Genomic DNA, 14,897 nt, shown 5'->3' on the forward strand with positions numbered 1-14,897 from the left:
TCATTGATTAATGCTGCCATTATGTGCCTTGCAGTGAATTGGGATGTTCACGCAGGGGGAATAAACACCATGATCAAAGCAGGATATTTGTCTCTCTCTTCCTCTCCATGTAGTCAAGTCAGAGTAATGAAATGCAGTGATTACACTTTGCAGAGTGTTTCAATTTTAGTTTATGAAAAAAAGGGTGTCATCAGCTGTGTGCCTCCACATGTTGGAGCTCTGCCTCCCCCGCCCTCCTTCAGATTTAAATGCCACTGGGAAATCTCTCCAGCTGGATTTTTACAGAAGTAGTCAACAGCCTGTGTACAGTGAACATATAATTAGAGGCTGTAGACTGCCTTACTGTGATGATTAATGTCTTCCATTTGCTAAATGCACCTATATGAATATGAATATGGATAGAGGTGTCAGCTCCCATCAGTCGTGGTATAAATCACATACCCTGATAGCATATGTTTGTTTTCCTGTTAACTACAGGTCATTCACAGCTGCCATAATCTATTTTTTCTATCAGTCATTAACTAACTGCCTCAAGTGGTTTATGCAATTGTGTTAACGGTTTTAGCCCTTGTTAGTCTTCCATAGTTTTGAATTTTGTCTAGCTATTCTCTGCTAATGGTTGCTGGTTTTGGAGAAAATAGCGTAGTGACTTTGTAATTTCACAATGGGGACCTTGCCACTATAGCATTTACTGCAATAAAAGAGAAACCTGAAAAGCCAAAGGCCAGTAGGTGAGTCAGTGTGCGCTTGGCCCCAGTAATGGTCCACCTGTGCATTTTTTGAACCAGAGAATAAAAGCTACTGGGGTTTTGCTGTCAATCTGTATAGAGAGGTTTCAGCCCAGCAGAGGTAAAGCTGATTGTCATACAGAAATTGGTCCTCCCACACACACATGCACAAGTACACACACACACACACACACACACACACACACACACACACACACACACACACACACACACACACACACACACACACACACACAGACCCTGCACTCTACATGACCCATATTTTGGACATGACAGTGGGGACAGAGGAAGTTGTAGGCATAGCCGCAAGCCTGTTTCGCTTGATCAAGCTGCTGGCTGGATCCAAAAGCGCCGTGACAAAGACACCATGGAGCTCGATCCACCAGGGACTTTCTGAATCATACCCTTAAGGTATGCAGCCTAACAATGCTTTGTGAAAGGCTCGGTTCTCTTTTCACTCATGCTGCAAATGTAGAATTTGTATATGTCTAAAGGTAGAAGAGGCCTTTTCTTTATAGCTACTAATAGATGTGTAAAAATATTTTCAGTTTTGAGGGCTGATTCAGCTCAGCATATCTGAATCACTAAGGACTGAACACAGAATAAAACAAATCCTATTGAAGACAAAGTATGCAACACTTCAACGTATAGTTACAATGTTAGCTATGAAAAAAAAGAATCCTAAAATAAATTCTGTTATTTTCTGCTGCTGGTATAATTTGGGAAGAATACAATTACTAGTAATATTTGCAGGGTATAACATAAATGTGTTATGGAAATAAGGGACCAAGAGGCAATATTTTCTGTTTTCTAACGTGAGGATCCCTTGCAGGTTTTGGTATTGATCCTGCCTTGGGAAAAAAAACAATAACTGGTAACTGTCCGCTCTTATAAGAGAAAAAAGCATCTTGGTTAAATGATTAAGATGTACCGGTAAATATTTCGAGCTACTTTGATGTTAACAGGTTAGGATGTGTTTGTGTTGTTGCATCGTGGTTACATTCACTACTTGGGCCAAGTTTACACTGTTGTTTTAAAACTACTACTAAGAGGATGGATTTCACAGATGAAAAGGATTGAATTACAACTTTTGTATAAGAATTTTTTTTTTCTTAAGAGACAGATATATTGTGAATTGTATGTAAGCAAATGTCTTCCTTATTTTTAAAGCACAGTGGTAAAATGCAATACATTTGGCCTCGGAAAAAGTCTGTGAATGGTGTTCAGGTTCAGCTGATTTACATTTAAAGATCCTTGTGCACATTATCAAATCTGAAAATGCATTTACAGATTTCTGTCAACATTCACAGATTCTTGTACACATTCACAAATCTTGGTCGCATACAGATTGAGATTCGGTTTCATATCTCCCCTCACACATTTGCAATAATACCCCTGTACTCCATTGTAGAAAAGATAAGCAAACCAAAGTAACAAAGGGATTTGAATATCGTTCTTTCTTGGTGTTATACGCCTTACACTGAAGACACATTTTATTGAGATCAAACATTTTTCAGGAATAGCTGGAGGAATTTAAGCATGACCCTCTCATCAACACTGCCATGACACATTTGTTCAACTTACCACCCATTTATTGAAAAGCAAATATCCCTCGTCCCAAGAGAATGACAGGATTTGTACACACTATTTTCTGGAAACAATGTGGGCGTCTTGTGGGGAAACACAGACAAATGGAGGGAGTCTCGGTGGTCAAGCACCAAAGTGAGAGAAAGAACACATTCAGGACAGGGTCTGTTCACCATGATAAAGAGATGCGACTCCAGCCCTGGTATGGATTGGTAGGAAGCCCTGAGTCTGTGTGTGGCTAGAGATAACCTATTATATTGCCATGCATGACTAATAGTGTGGACGTCACCAGCTACAATAACACGATAAAATCACGTCTTTTGAGAATCATAGCGGATGTCCAAGTTGTGTCCTCCAAAGAGCCGTAATGAAATGTCACTTTGGATATTTCTCAACTGGGATATGAAACTTTTACTCAATGTCAATGTGACTTTGAAATGTTACGTCACTGAGATGAATTATCACCATTACCTTGAAATGACCATTTTAACTTAAGGATTTATTTCACTGCGAAAGCAACACACAGCAATTATTCTGTTGTTTAGCTTTCATTTATCTTGTATTAATGTATGAATATACTATACTGCCCGTTTTACTTTGGAGTTGCTAATCAACTACAGTTAAGCGGAACATGATAAACGTCAATGGATAAGGAATTTTATAGAAGGTGTGAAAAGGGTATCCAAATATTGATTCAACCTTAAGATTAACCTGAGAGGTTACGTCAAAAAGACTCCCCAATTATTTACCCTTGAAAGAAAATGTGAATCTAAAAACTACAGCATGAGCAGGCAGGATTGCCCCAAGAACTCTATACTATGCAGAAGTCATTAGCAATTGTATGTATATTGTTACTATGTTTCCATATATTTGGATAAAATATTAAGATTTCTATTAAACATTACTGTTAATTAACAGCCTGTCCTCAATGACATGATTTCAACACCTAGCAACCACCTTTCAGTGGAAGACAAATGCCTGGCAGGTGGCTGATTGAATCAAGTAAAGGAGATGGAGTTCATTAACAGCTCAGGATAAGATCTAATGGAGTCAGATAAATATGGCTCAGTTTACTTTCTGAAACATTTCCCACAAAGCCTCACTACTGGTAATGTGTAAGGTATCCCATTGCCATTCATGTATGACAAAAAGGTGTTAAGAGTTCTGCAAACAACAAAGTCAGTGATTTATTTTGTCCTGTGAGGATATTATGTAAAATATTTTCCAACTAAATAAGGTTGATTTTTAAAAACCTGGCTTTTGGTTGTACACTTAAGACACCAATTATTATGAGAAAACATCCTTGACTGATTTATAGTCCAACCTGTATCCTTTCAAACTAAATTCTCTGTATGAAACTGAGAACCAATGCAGCCCAAAAATATCACTGGACTTTTTATCCAATAACTTTCAAAGCTCAAACTGTTGAGTCCGTCCCTAGGGAGAAGAGAAACTTGGTTTGACTACTCAAAGATTTTTATGTTATTTTTTACTTGAGCACCCTATGATATCATTAATACAGCTTTTGACCTGTCAAGGACAGCTAGTCATCTCGCTAATGGGGACAAAAGTTTTCCAGGGAACCAAAGGTTAGAGCGTAAGGGATTTGTTCATGGAAGTACATTATCTGTGGTGTTTTACCCTTGAATCAGCTTTGCACTTTGTATAAAATACAGTCACCTGCAGGCCACTTATGGCAAACAGCCCACTTATATCACAAAGTGTCAGATAATGGATTCCTGCAGAAAGTCAAAGCATCAATACGGAGTTATTTTTTATGGAAACTGATGATTGCAGCCCATATTGGATCTCTTGCTCTTACAGTTGAGACAGCTTCATTTCAATAATGAAAACATTCAATAGCATTTAGTCCCACAACGCAAACCCATTGACATAAATGCATCCTTTTCCTTACTGACGTTGAAAGTGTGATTACGCCTTTGATGCATGTAATTCAGATTTTCCCTTAGTGGGTGAGAGTTGTGTGCCCTAACATCAGACACTAATTCATTCAGTGCGTAGAGGAATTACATCGGCTCTTGCATTGTATCCAACATAGACCACTCTCATTTCATGCTCCTGGAGAGGAGAGACCCCCTTAATGCCGTTGTGTTATCTTACGAACACAGCTGTAATCCCCCTCAACGACCCTCTGGACCCCCTTTACCGCCCGACAATATCTGCTTCACTGGTCATGTGTGACCTCGGCTACAATAAAACGGAGGAAGAGAGACGATTTGTTTGTAGTTTTGGCGTTTATTTCCACTGCAGCTATGCCTCAGTGTTCTTATGAGTGACCTGGGTGTTACTTTGAGCGATATTTGAAAGGTTTACAGAGTGAACATGAGCCACACAAAAGCTTTTAAATCGGTGAGATTTTACCTAGAATTGTCGGATTTGCTCCTCAGCATATTAAATAATGTGCCATTCAAGAATGCAAATATGTTTTTTATTATTATTTTTATTTACCCCCCCATCTCCATTGTACACAGTTATTTATTAAAGCCTTTTCATACAGCTGGTACTTAAAAGTTCACATTTATTCTGCAACATGCAACACATTTATTGAAAGACTGGACTCCAGCGTTATAGCTGATTTCAGTCATTTAAAAAGAGGAAGTTCTACTGTACCTTAATGCAATTACAATTCCTTAAGTATATTAATGAATGAAACGCAACAGTCTAACAATAAAAAGCAACTTAGGGCACATTTAAATCTCTGACAAAACAGCCAAAAAGCCAGTGGATTTGGGTGTAGTGTACATTTTAAAGTACAGTTCGCTCCACTACGGATAGCTTAAGCCTGCAGTATTTTGCTTATAAATGACAGGCCTCTGTAATTACTGACAAATAGCAGCATGGTCATTCTTAATTGTTCAGTTAATGGTTCAGTTTTGATTCAATTACAAAGCAGAGCTTCAGTTTGACTTTACTGCCCACTGTTTCTTTTTGTCCAACCATATATTATGAGGCCTGGGTTTTGTAGGACATACTTTTCCTTTCCACCAAAAGTGAAGTTTAATCATTATGGACTGTATGATCAGACATAATGACATGATGAAGGGTTTCATAATGGGTCTCCACTTCATGTTTCTGATTGCAGAGCACATTATGACCTACAGTAGTGAAGTTCAGAGTCAAAGTGCTGCTTTAGTCAATAAGTGGACATTTCAATCTGTAGAGGAGGGGTCCACTTATTTTGCATTACTTCACATATGTCACATATCTTCCTGCCTACATATTTATGACCTAGATATCAAACATTATGCTGGGTTGGTTTGATGTTGAGTGAAAGGTGTTGAAACAAAGAAAAACATGTTTTTAGGCACAACTTTGGTTTTATAATTCTAATGAAGCTACCTGAAGCCTTCTCATCTACAGTGCTGGTCTTCCTCTTGTAGCCAGAGCAAGGCAATTATTTTTTTGACTAAACAGTACCTGCTGTGACTAAAGGAAGTGCTGAAAAGTATTTTTGCAAACAGTCAGTCTGACTTTAGAGTCTGTCCATTGTCTGAAGTGATAACCGACAAGCTTGTGGTGCTCATTTAAAAACTTTGGGATTTCCCTCAGAGGTACACATATGTGTCCAAAGCTTGTCAAAACCAACGCCTATTCATACCGGACTGATCCAAGGTTTCTGTTGTGTTTGATTAATTAACAAAGCAATGTGAGGTACAGACATTTAAATTAGAACAGTTGAATGGTCTGAGTGGAATCCAAATATTACCCCAAAACACACCAGGCAACAGCATAGTGCCCTCACTGCAGTAATTACATGTACAACCTTTTGCATCCTACATTCATGTTGATATATTTTAACTGGGAATACATTATTTGTAACAGGTGAACATGCAAGTTTACAGAAACATACAGAAACTACTCTCTAGCTAAAATGAATAATCCATCCTTAACTTTTAGTTTAGCCCAGTGACCGTAACAGTTTCAAATATTAAGAACCAAATAAGAGAAAAAAGGATCATAACTCGGCAATAAAGTCTCTTATTTTCTTTCAAGTAGAAGTCCTTCTTATACCGTAACCTAGATTAACTATGTATTTTGTATTGTTCAACTCCAAAGATGGCACTCGTACTGTATGATTGGTTTATTTTGATAATTCCAGTACTTCCTGAAGATGTGATGAATGAATGAATAAATATATATATAGATATATCCATTTGAAGACTGTCTGTCTGCTTTTGTGATCTCTCTATACTGTGGAGGTCAGCATGTGTAATCATTTTGAGATAAATAACATGTACCATAATACAATGAACAAAAGTCTCTCATTGAATAGTTTTAAGGACAGTCTACCAGAAACACAGTTGAACTCGCACAAATCCCAACTGCGGTTTAAGCATTCACTGTGAACCAATGCTAGTAGCACAACTTGAGTTCTGCTTGTTAATGACGCAGGTCAACATGCAAGTTTACAGAAACTACTCTCTAGCTAAAATGAATAATTTATCCTTAACTTTTAGTTTGGTCTCACCTTGCTGCAAAATCAAAATGGTTTAAATTATTCAGCACAGAGCAGTTGCTTTCCATTCACACTGCATACAAGCTCATCACAGGCAGCACTTCGAGTTGGATCTGTTGTGTTTTCCACTTTTAAGCTCTATTTGGTCTAATTGGCTCTTTAGCTGCTAAATATTCCTCTTTATGTCTGACTGCTGTTCATTGCAGTCCAAATAATATACAATGAAAACCCGTTTTTATTGAAAACTAAGCTCTGCTGGCAAGAGTGAAGGGAGTAAACCGTAACGGGCTATAAAAACAAAACAAGTGCCTGAATGATGCAAAAAATGTATAGCATGAGCTAGCTTAGGCAGGTTATGATTCCCCCTACACATTATACCACGTAATATAATTAATCTTTAATTTGATTAAATCTTTTCGGAAAACTTGCAGTTTGCAGGTAAAAGCAGTTTCTGGCTACGAGCTGATACATTTCACTCATCCAGTGGCGGCTGGCCAATAGAGGGCGCTAGGGCGCCGCCCCACCACTCACCTCTCACCACATTTCCTTGAATAAGACATTAAAAAAATGAAATAAAAATGAAATAATAAAATAAAAATATTTCAAAATATATGTATATATTTTTTAGATGTGCAAGATAAATATTTCATAGTTAATGATGAGTAAAGTTGTTTCGTTCGTTGACATTGTCTGATTGGTGACGTATTTCCGCCCTGGGGCGCAGGAATCTTTGCCCATAGACTCTTGTTAAAAGTTGTACATGCGCAGTAGCTCCTCTTCAATACAAGAGATAGGACGATGTTGGGGCGCACCTCTCCTGCGCCCCGAGCTGAATGCAGCTGGATTTGGCGGCGGGGCTGACGTCACAGCCTTCTGTCATAAAGTATGTGTATTGTCCATGTTATATGATATATATTATTTAAATATATAGATATAGAGATAGATAGAGAGATAGATATAGAGATAGATATAGAGATAGATAGATAGATATTTATTATATATGTATATTGGCCATCTGTATAGTAGTATAGCACATCTGCATATTTGTTCATACTACATCTGTTTATACTATGCCAATTATTCCCACCTCTTTATACTGCCCTTATCTTTACATAATCACTCTTAACTGCATACTGTACATACTCTATATATCGCACTTGTTTCTCTTTGCACTTCTATCTATCTATCTATAATGTTGTTTTTGTTGTTTTCATTTATGTAAATACACTCGTTTGATACCTTAGTACATGTATGCATGCTTTTTTAAAAAAATACATTTTGGAGTTATAGCCCCCCCTGGAGAAAACTCCACCAGCCGCCACTGTACTCATCGCTTTCTTTTTCCACTTGCACGTGTGAAGCAAGTGATTTTCAGGAAGCACAAAAACACATTGGAACTGATCCTCTATAAAAAAAATACCTGAAGGGTTTTGGTGGTTCCCTGCATGATCAATGGACAGTGTTGCATTTTAATGGTCTTCCAGCTGAACATCAGCTGGCTTCGTATCTGTTGGGATTAAAAGTTTACCCTGAGTAGATGCCCGTCGGTTACACTTCATGATGCATTTATTATTCAGTGACTCGGGGTATTGATTTAGGCTGGCAGCTGAGGCATGGCAGCAACTCGTGGTTCAGTTAAGTAAAAAAAATAGGCAAAGAGGGACACTCATTTCTTTCCATGTTGAAAATAACATCTCAATAATCGATGATAACAGATCTTTTGAAAATGTGGCCGAAGAGGTTGTTATGTGCATTTGAGACAAGAGAAAAATGGAAATGTCTTTTTGTCTGATTAAAATGGGCAGAGGACCATCAGTCACATCGATCAGCCTGAGGTGTCACCCTAACGCTGAAGGACCTGGCTGACTGCTAAGACCATCAGTAGGCTGTCACCTCTGCCCAAATATCCAAACACAAATCTAACGTCCACTGAAGCAATGGGCAGGTCTGTGTTAGACATTGCTTTCTTGACAGGTTTTGAAATGTAACTCCATGGCCAAATGGGCTCTCAAAAAATCCCAGTTTTATATTTAAAGTTTTTTATGACAAACACTTTGCCTCGAGCGTTTCAGTGACTTTCCCTGTGAAAATTAGACAAACCAATCCAGACATTCCTCTGACAATAATCAGGAAAACAGACATGTTTGAATTTTCTTTGACAGGATACAATTAATTCTTCAGCATATCCTCAATGGAATTTAAAGCTTACCAGCGCAAAAATATTTGTTTATCTTTTGATGAATTTTCTTTGTATCTAATTCCCTAGTCTCCATATTTTAATACTAAGTATAACTGTTTGTGGTGGCTCTGGAAGCTGAGAACTAACCGTCTGTTTGACTCTTGTCACCAGCTTGGATCTCATTTTTTAGTCATTAACTCACGTAAACATCCCATCTGTCCTTCGTGCACGCTTCCTTTTTGTCAGCACTCCTCGCTGTTCAAATCTGTGTATCAGCCGAGTGCCCTGGGATTTCCTGTGTTTTTTTGGAAAGGATAAAAGAGCCCTAAAAGTGTTTGTGACAGTCGTACTCAAGGTGAAATCTGGGTGAGGTTTGGTTTAAACTTTTTTGACACCGCTGTGCACAAAAAACAACACAAATCAACCTCTGAATGTGAAGTCAAGCTTCAGTTTATTGTATTTTATTGTGTATATATACACACAATAACAAAAATTCTGTTCCTCCCAGCCTGTATCAGTCCAACAAAAAAGGATTAAAAATATATATAGCTTATCTAAAACAATTCCCTTAAAAAATAGAATTTGATTTGTTTTGCTTGTTATTTTTACATGGCCTTTTCTATTTTATTTATCTGCAGCTACCGGGACACTTATTGCTACCAATGCAACCATTTTATATTCAAACCGGTGTGCAAAAGCTCTCTTTGTTTACCAAATTCAAAGTTGGAAACTGGCTTTTTCTCACCCAAGTTTTCCACATTAATTATTTTGGAACAAGCCTCATTTGTTGGTTGTCGGCTGTGAACATTTTAACTGAAGGCTCAAAATCTTTGCTTTCCTCTCTTCTTTAATGTTTGCTAGCCTCAAGATACAACTTTGCTGTTGTTGATACTCCCATAGCAGCTGGGACTGCCATCAGAATTTAATTAAAGTTATCACAGAAAGCTTGTGTCCTCGTCCAACAACTGAGCTTTTGAAGTTTGGGCTGGCTAAATTGTGTTTACTTATATGGAGTGTTTCCTGCAGACGTTGCGTAACAGGTTTGGATCAACGCAAGTCAACTTTTTAATCTATCGCCTCACATCCCTCCTTTCAGAGGCTCTTATTCACTTTAAGAGGTAGCAACTTTGCTAAATGTTGTTCAGCTCCATCTCCAGGGATATTCTGTGAACGGCCCTGCAACACAACAAACTCAACTACAATGGCTTCCTGTGTTTTTGGATACGAGCACTATGGAGTGAATTTACCTTGTATCAATGTCTTTGTATCAATGAGTTTACTTGGTCCTGCAGGTGGAATACATTTATTACACTGAAATTGCTGCCATTCTAAATGCTGCTTCTTTGAGACTCAAACAACTGATCATATAGTTGCAACAGCTACACATTTTTAGTACCAAGTCCACTTATCCCACTTAAACTGCTCCCATTGGCCTGGGAAGTTGATGTTCAGCAAAAAGTTAACTTTGTTCAAAGAGGGTTTTCCTAAGGGATGTCATTTGGTACCAAATGTAACATCCATTCCTCGTCATACTGAGACTCTGTCCAACACCTTCTATCTCATCCTGCACCTCAAACTCTCTGACCTGCAATATTTAAACTGAGCAGTAACTGGGAAAAAGCTCAAACTGAGAGCAAAACGACTGCCATGTTATAGTTGGCTGCTGTTATAATGCCTGACAAACAGTTGAAATGGGTTGGAAAGACAATTAGTTTTGTGAAACTTAATCACAAGCTCTCAGGCTTTAACATAGATTTGGGTACATTGGTGCAAACTGAAAATGCTTAGTTCTTTTATTTAGAAATTTGACATCTAAAGATGCTGAATCTTTTTCTGTTCTTAAAATAAAACGCAATAACACTATATGTATCTCAGTGGCATAAACATCATCCTAATTGAGCATGCATGAGGATACTCTGAATCAAAAATCCCAATTAGTTTTCAGTATTCAACTTTTAGGTTTTCCTGCAAGCCCAGTGACGGTAACAGTTCCAAATATTAAGAGAAAAAAGGATCATAACTCGGCAATAAAGTCTCTTCTTTTTTTTCAAGTAGAAGTCCTTCTTATACCGTCACCTAGATTAACTATGTATTTCGTATTGTTCAACTCCAAAGATGGCACTCGTACTGTATGATTGGTTTATTTTGATAATTCCAGTACTTCATGAAGATGTGATGAATGAATGAATAAATATATATATAGATATATCCATTTGAAAAATGTCTGTCTGCTTTTGTGATCTCTCTATACTGTGGAGGTCAGCATGTGTAATCATTTTGAGATAAATAACATGTACCATAATACAATGAACAAAAGTCTCTCATTGAATAGTTTTAAGGACAGCAGTCTACCAGAAACACATTTGAACTTGCACAAATCCCAACTGCTGTTTAAGACTTCACTGTGAACCAATGCTAGTAGCACAACTTGAGTTGTGCTTGTTAATGAAGCACCACACCAGAAAGAGGAGCTTGCATATCAGAGTTAACCCTACGATACCTCAAGTGTCTTGGGTCCCAAATCACAAAACTTTAAATCTTAAGCTACCATGTACTTAGCAAAAGCTAGCAATAAATGTTCGGTCCGATTTGCTGACTCGTTGATCAGGTATTTTCCAGTTTATAAATATTAGTTCTGGACGTTTAAGAGCTTAATTTGATCAAAGTTGTCTGGCTGATGTCACAACGCCCTTTGCAGCAAAATGGGTAGTTGTTGGGCTAAACAGTTTGACTTCTAAGTATATAAAAGTGTGGCTGTCATGGGGTCATGAAAGTACGCATGACATACAGCACAGTCCCCAACTTTTGAAAGTGATTGTAGTCACAGTGGCACGGTACCTTTTTGTTCGTGAATCACACCAAGAATTTGGCTTAAAATAGGCAAAACCTTTAAAAATGAACATTCATTAACAAAATCACACTATTAAAGGGTTAAAGTTGTAGGATAAACAACAAAGAGCGGCCAGGCTCCACAACAGTGAGGAAGCCACCTGTGAATCAACATGTGGACACACCCTTGAGCATACCCTGCTTCATTTTCTGTTTGAATCTAATTGGGACCAGTATTTCCAAAATGAATAGGCTGTATTAAAAAAAGTTTTGGGAAAGGTAAACATATTGGCTCCAACAGAGTTATGAGAAATCAACATTTTTTAGCTGTTTTTGTAAGAATAAAATATGGTTTGTGGTCAAGCATAATCAATGTTTTAACCATACTCTTGCAAAAACTTGTAGCAGCTCAACAACACACATGAACAATGCAAAAAAAAAAGGATTTCAAGCAATTGTGAACTGGGGCAGGGTTAACAAAAAGGAACATTTCACTTTGTTGGACTAACAAACCAATGCAAACTGCATTGATTGAAATGTCTCAATTTTGCTATAAAACGAACACTTTCCTTGTGCAAATGCTGAAATGTAAATGTTTTTGTAAAGACATTTTTGCGTAGCAGATTTGTGTCATGCAAAACACACGCATGCACGCATAAGCACACACAAAGGTCTCCTAACTCTCAGCCCCCAACCTTCTCAGACAATGACATGAACTTTATTTATCACACCCTTTATTCCTGTTTTTCATTTCCTCAGGTCGACTCCCATACAGCGGGAAAAATATCATACCAGCTTGTGCACTACTTCACATTACAATCCTTTTCCCAAATATCTCACTTCACTTCCAGTCTCTTACAACCAACGTCCCCCCTTTCTCAATCTCATCTCCTCCACCCTATTTGAACCATTTCTCTCCATCTCCCGTCCCTGTGTTCCTCCTTACTAATCTCCCCGCCACCTCTAGCTGGATGAATCCTCTCAATTTCTTGTTCACATTTCTCTACATCCCTGTTTGCTCGATTCCCTCTTCGCCCCCTACCTCCTCCTCCATAATGTATCTCCACACCTTCGTCAAATGCTGCCTGTCTTTTACACCTGACCTCCTAGATCCCTTTCCTCTTTTGCTGCCTACATGGCGAGCAGAGAGGATGGTAGGAGAGCATGTCATTTCTGAGAGGAGGTGCTGTCAGGAGACTGCTCTCCAGGCTAAGAGCAGCTCTTCCTGCTCCTAGGTTCACGAAGTCACGGCTCTGTTCCGCTTCGGGATTATGCAGATCTTAATTCCCTTTCGCTCACACCTGAAGTTGGCAGGCCATGAAATAAGGAAAGTGTCACTGCAAATAAAGTTTTTTTGCCACCAGAATGTATAGAGAGGAGGAGGTAGGAATGGACAAAAAGGGAGCTTGGTTGCTGGTCAGAGTGAGTTTATGAGGGAGGAAATGGAGACATGAGGTGTGTGTTAGGACAATCTGAGAGAATAACGGAAAGACAGAGGGAAAGAGGGAGGGCGGGTGTTTTTTTTTGTATCTCTCCAGACACACTGAAAACACACTGATTGGAGCCTGCCCGCTTTCCCTTATTATAATGAATCAACTCTGCAAACCCTTTTGCTTGCTGTTACTGGAAAAAAAAAAACACATTATATTTGTGCATGCAGTACATCAATCAGGTTTCATTAAGGAAGCAATGAATGGTTTCCCGCTGATCACTTTGCCCTTATGTTATAAGTGAACTGTTAATCATTCCATAAATATTATATCATTCATTATAGTCTTTATGTCTTACTTTAATCCACACCAAAAGCCACAAATTAGTCATGCAGTACAAGCAAGAATTCCACAGGTAGTTTGCGCGACCCGGGCTTTTTTTTAATCTGGGCACCAAGACAACATTGGCACCTGATGCTGTTTATGTTTATAGTAAATTGTTTGCTTATTACTAAATGTGCATGCAATGCCAGTTTACAGACCGCGACCATTAGATGATTATTATTTTTTTGAGTTAGTGGCGAAAGATTCCAGTTTGTTCTGTGCGTAAAATGCTGAATTATTCTTTGTGAAGTCATGCCCACGTCTGCTCGCATGAAGACTACCGCTTTATAACACGATTGTTTCCTACGTTCAATTTGATTATATTAAATGGCACTAACAAATTGATCAATTGAAGGTAGGTTTAACCCTTTTCTTCGCGTCCAAACAAAAAAACAAAACAACAAACAAACAACGGGTAATTATCTTAAAAGCTTCAACCAAAAAGTGTAGGAAATTACACATGATATAGCTAAAGCGTCGAGTCGAAAAGTTAATTTCGAGCAAAAAACAACAGAATTGAAAAGTCGCGCAACACAGACGGAATTAAACATATCAGTGCGCCTCACCTGATAAAGCCTCCTTGGAAAAAGCAGAAAGACAAGACATACAGAATCCGAATGACCTGTGGGAGCATCCTCTGCTTTAAAATCTCTCCTCAGTCCCGTTGAATAACTTGCAGATAATTAATTTCGAAAATCAGCAAATCCACTGAGCAGCTGGTGAGAATGGGCTGAAGGAGGAAGGCATCGTCTCTCTCACCGATCTAAGCTTGTCTTTGGGGAAACTTCTCCCCCTCCCACCAAGTCCAGGGGGCTACACACATCCACACAGCAGGCTTTCTGCTTCAGGCAGCTGGACAGCACTGGACAGTCAGTCAGTGTGTTAGTGCATGTGTTGAAGGGGAGTGTCGGTTTGCTTGTCAGTGCGTGTTTTGACAGTGTGGTTTCGCCCGCTTATTTTTTTTAATTTTTTTGTCTGGTTCATTTTCCCTCCTCGCTCCAAAAAAATTAAAAAAGGGGGTGAACATTTAAAGGAACGGCAGCTTTTGTTGTGATGGCTGCCTCGTATGTAATTAGGATGGAGGGAGTGAAGGCTATGATGATGAGCTTAATTGCAGTGTTGAATACATTGTGGTGATGACCAATCTGCAGTGAAATGCATCCAGATAAACATTTTAATTAGGAGGTCACATTGGGGGAGAAGGTCTTCAGGAAGTGAGTTAATGTGTGTGTAGGAGTATGTTTTTGTAATGGTCTGAAAAT

The 14,897-nt window shown here is 38.5% G+C and overlaps 1 protein-coding gene across 1 annotated transcript in view; it reads right to left on the bottom strand.

Moving 5' to 3' along the window:
• Nucleotides 1-14,465, bottom strand: part of glra4a (glycine receptor, alpha 4a) — a 38,728-nt gene extending 24,263 nt beyond the window's left edge. The window contains exon 1 of the mRNA XM_063875765.1: nucleotides 14,202-14,465. Coding sequence (XP_063731835.1) covers nucleotides 14,202-14,269 — 68 coding nt within the window. The 5' untranslated portion in view covers nucleotides 14,270-14,465. The remainder of the gene's footprint in view (nucleotides 1-14,201) is intronic.
• Nucleotides 14,466-14,897: the final 432 nt, after the last annotated feature.

Source organism: Eleginops maclovinus, chromosome 23 (genome assembly GCF_036324505.1).
Source record: "Eleginops maclovinus isolate JMC-PN-2008 ecotype Puerto Natales chromosome 23, JC_Emac_rtc_rv5, whole genome shotgun sequence".
NCBI classification, from domain to species: domain Eukaryota; kingdom Metazoa; phylum Chordata; class Actinopteri; order Perciformes; family Eleginopidae; genus Eleginops; species Eleginops maclovinus.